Below are 3,949 nucleotides of genomic sequence, written 5' to 3' on the forward strand. Positions count from 1 at the left end.
GAACGCCTCTCGTGTGTTGGTTGGGGTTTGGCCACTCATGTTCCTAAGATGCATCCTTGCCACCTCTCTTGTCTGGCTTGCAATAATCTTGTGTCACGGGTAAACTCCTGTGTAGCCAGCAGAACCACAGCACTGGACCAGGAGAATTTGAATTTAACTGAGTCAGATTTTTTCCACACTATAGGCCATTATTGTACTGTAACCAGAACAGATTGGAGCAGAGGTCTGTCACTCACTGAGGACAGTTGGTAACCTCTGACTGATACAACTCCCTTTCCCACTTACCAGGAAATGTACTTCACTGAACACAAGTGTAGCCCATGCAAATGAGTGGTCTATAGTAATTGGATACTGAAATGTGGCTGCTCTAAAAATGAGTTAGACGGCTCTTTTGTGCACTCAGAATGCAAGTGGAACTGAAACTAGACTAGAGAAGTATGTGCAACATATTAATCCTAGATCGGTATATCCATTTTTATATGATTTTTTTTTATAATAGTTTGGAAATGAAAGTGTTATTGGATGAGCTGAGATATACTGAGGGAACCATAATGACAATGCATAGCAAGAACAATACCAGGCTTGGTAATATTGGACTTCATAACTCAATTTTCCCTTGGTGCAGAACTACTAATTATGACAAAGGCAGGTTTGTAATAGAAATGACCAATGCAATGGTAAATAGTTCCTGAAATAGTTTTATGATGCATCTCATTGGAGGAAATCAGGGTATGTCTTGGGATAGTGTTCACCACAGTAATTTCATCCAGGAATCTTAGGTAGCCTCTTAAAATATGGATAGTCATAAATATATGTATGAATATCAAAAATGCTGCTGTTCATGGCAAGATGCAATTGGAAAACTCCAACAAAGTATTTGCTATGACATTTAATGGGATTTTAACAGCTTTTCACATGTAATGTATTCTATCACCTGGGTAATTCAGCCAGGTATTGCTAATGATCAATGGTCTAAATTCATTTGGGTGCTTCAAGAGGGATTGTTTTTTTTTTCTTTTATTAATTAACATCATGATTTCTTACAGAGTTTTATAAATAATGTATACCCCATAAATAAATAAATAAATAACACCAGTGGTACTATAAGTATAAAATAGATAGAGGCCTGTAAAATAAATTTTTTAAAATTAATAAACAAATAAACAAATTATCCCAATCCTAAAAAAATACACAGTAAAAAACATCCAGTGTTAATTCAACTCTGACAGTGTTAGTTCAACTTTTTAACATAACATTTGGTCCCACATCCGAGAGTTGGACCAAGTGTTATCTGTTAAGGGCTGAATTAACACTCGATATTTGCAAGCTTTTAAATGAAACACCCCAAATTGTCATCACATGGACTCATAATCTTCCCGGCACCCAGTGTCATGAGCAATGATGGGATTAATAAAGCTGCAGGACCGAGAGCAGCACAGCCCGTCTGTACTGCCACTCCATCCCCCCTCTGCCTCAGCACAGACGCCCGATGTCGTTCTTGGTGCAGCCCTGGTTGCAACACATTCCCGCCAGGCCCAAAGAGAAGTTCCTCTTCTGTCTGTTGGGACGTGGCCAGGGGATTTTGGGACCGCTCCCCAGCGTCATCACCAGCCCCTGTTTCCACCTGCTCTCCCATTGCGGTTTCTTGTCCTGGTCCGGTTCGGCCTCTGATTCGTAGTCGCTCTGGTCCCCCAGCTCTTTGAGAAGGTCCGCCAGGGAAGTGCTGAGCTTCTGAGGCTGCTCCAGGGCTGCCAGTGCGCTCTGCATCCAGCTCAGACTGTCCCGACTCTCTGAGAGGTCGTTGTTAGGACTGAGCAGGAAAGGATCTGTAGAGACAACAGGAAGGCTGAGTTGTAATAAATTTACACAAATAAAAAATGAACAGAAAACCCTTGCTTCGAATGTGGCTTTGGCTATATTTATGAATCCGTTTGGCCAACCGAGACTCACTAAGAAAAAAATATCTGAAACCGCATTGGCTTTCTTTAGGGTATCCTCATGTACTAGGCTACTCCATGTTTTACCGGGGAGTTACCAACCAAGGATCATCTGATTTGATTATCGCTAATCATAGAAAAATTGATGGATTAGAATTTCAAGGATGAATTAGCTTCACGTTTAACTGTAATATATTCGTAGTATTGACTGTCATGATATGCTGCAAGTTGCAACATGTTTGATATAACGCGGTACAATATAAAAAGCACGTCCTAATGATTTATTTGGATCTTAATCTCAACGGAGGTATCTGGATTGTGTTACGGTAAACTGTTAAGAGTAGGCCTGTCCAGACGCCGAGATACGCAATGATTAAAAAGGTTTTAAACAGGACACGCATGCACACATACGCGCGCGCGGCTTGAAAGAATTTCACCAAATAAAATCAGACACCTGTTTCACATATGACCCTAGTCAATTGAACCAAAATTAAGAACTCTCTGTGGTCTTGAAGCTACACTTTCCTCCTCAATTGAATGTGGCTTGGCTACTTTTCGGGCGGTAGGCTACATTTCCGAAACGATTAGGTTAATTAACATACAGTAGGCTATGCTTTAGTAGGCTAACAGATTTTATTATGAACATTTATGGCATCAAGGAAAGAGTCAAATGTTTTGGGGATTCTGAGAAAACTGCTATTGAAAGTACTGATAGCCTATTAGCCTATTTGATAGACTCTGAGACATTTTTACCTTGCCTACTTCTGTCTAAAAAAACTGGAAAATATATGGCCTTATTAAAATATGCATCTGAACATTCCACAATCTTTGGCATCATACACTGTATTCGACTGTATAAGATAAATTCCTGATTTTATTTAGAGTGGAATCCCACTCCTTAATGAAGAAAAAGTAGTCCATTCATGTGTAGTCTACGTGTCAGTGAAGTTTTGGAGCCTGTTTTATTTGGAATCGGCAAGTTGCCTTTCAATCTGTTAAATTCAGTACGTATCAATAAAATCAACATTTCACATATCCAATTAAAGCGCATGCATATCAAGTCTATGGAGTTTATGCAAATCCTCGAAACGCTTTTAGTTTTTCTTTCTATAGGCTATTAAAATGTACGTCCACAAAGTTTACAGGAGGCATCAGAGTTTGAACAGAAATTCCTTCATGTATCGGCAAAGGTAGGCTATGTTGTCAAAAGAATGTAGGCTATTTGTATTGACATAGCTGAAAACAATGAATGTAGAAAAAGCAGCATGTACTTACTTTTGTTGCTGTTTTGAAGTGACTCCACCTGTCCAGATCTTTTCCACCGGGATCCTCCGCAGGTGAAGATTACTGCTCTTATGAACTCCCTGCCACACAGTTTCACCCCATAGTCTCTTGTCAAGGCAGCTTTGCTTTCACCTTCAGTACCAGTGCACATAGCCACAATGCTGACAAACACAATTATCACGGATGGAAACCTATGCATTTTATTGACTTCGGAAGTTTATCTATTTCTCTGTTCCAATGTGGGCTAAATCTCACAGCTCTCTTCAGAGAACCAGCCTGTCTTTTCACGGAATGCAGGCTTCCTAATCAACTACTGTTCTTGCACCCAAGTTATCAGAGCAATAAGGAAATGAGTACCCGTAGGCTACCTTAGATCCCTTACTTACCGTTTCGACAGTCCGCTAACGGTCCACTTTTATAGGCTCGTTTCCGACCCCACATCCTCTGAGTCATGTCATTGTCTCTGAGCGACCCCACACCCACAATCGTTTTTAACAAATGACCCCTTCAACAGTACGTAAAGTATGACTAATTCAGTACAGATATAATTCCCATTAAAGCATCCCCAATACATGGGAAATTAACTGGTTCTAAATGTAACCGAAATCACAAATAAATTCCGAATTTTAATTGGGAATTGGCATTGCTGTGATTCTTCTCAACATTTGAAGACCTCAGGGAAATTGTAAAAAAAATGGGGAAAAGAGGCAATGAACCTCCAGTTCGTA

At 40.1% G+C, this 3,949-nt stretch overlaps 1 protein-coding gene across 1 annotated transcript; it reads right to left on the bottom strand.

Annotated features, from left to right (window-relative positions):
- Positions 1-692: 692 nt before the first annotated feature.
- On the bottom strand, positions 693-3,595 carry rln1 (relaxin 1). The gene is made up of 2 exons (XM_064309447.1): positions 3,213-3,595; positions 693-1,826 (listed from the first exon to the last, which is right to left on the bottom strand). Exons 1-2 carry the CDS (start codon positions 3,418-3,420, stop codon positions 1,474-1,476), a joined length of 561 nt encoding a protein of 186 aa, XP_064165517.1. The 5' UTR covers positions 3,421-3,595; the 3' UTR covers positions 693-1,473.
- Positions 3,596-3,949: the final 354 nt, after the last annotated feature.

The sequence above is a fragment of the Anguilla rostrata genome, chromosome 14 (assembly GCF_018555375.3).
Source record: "Anguilla rostrata isolate EN2019 chromosome 14, ASM1855537v3, whole genome shotgun sequence".
Classification (NCBI taxonomy): domain Eukaryota; kingdom Metazoa; phylum Chordata; class Actinopteri; order Anguilliformes; family Anguillidae; genus Anguilla; species Anguilla rostrata.

Excerpts from the sequence above, each read along its gene's own strand:
- rln1 (XM_064309447.1), bottom strand. The coding sequence starts at position 3,420 with ATGCATAGGTTTCCATCCGTGATAATTGTGTTTGTCAGCATTGTGGCT. Across the intron at positions 1,827-3,212 it reads ACTTCAAAACAGCAACAAAA|ATCCTTTCCTGCTCAGTCCT; the intron begins GTAAGTACATGC and ends TTGTCTCTACAG.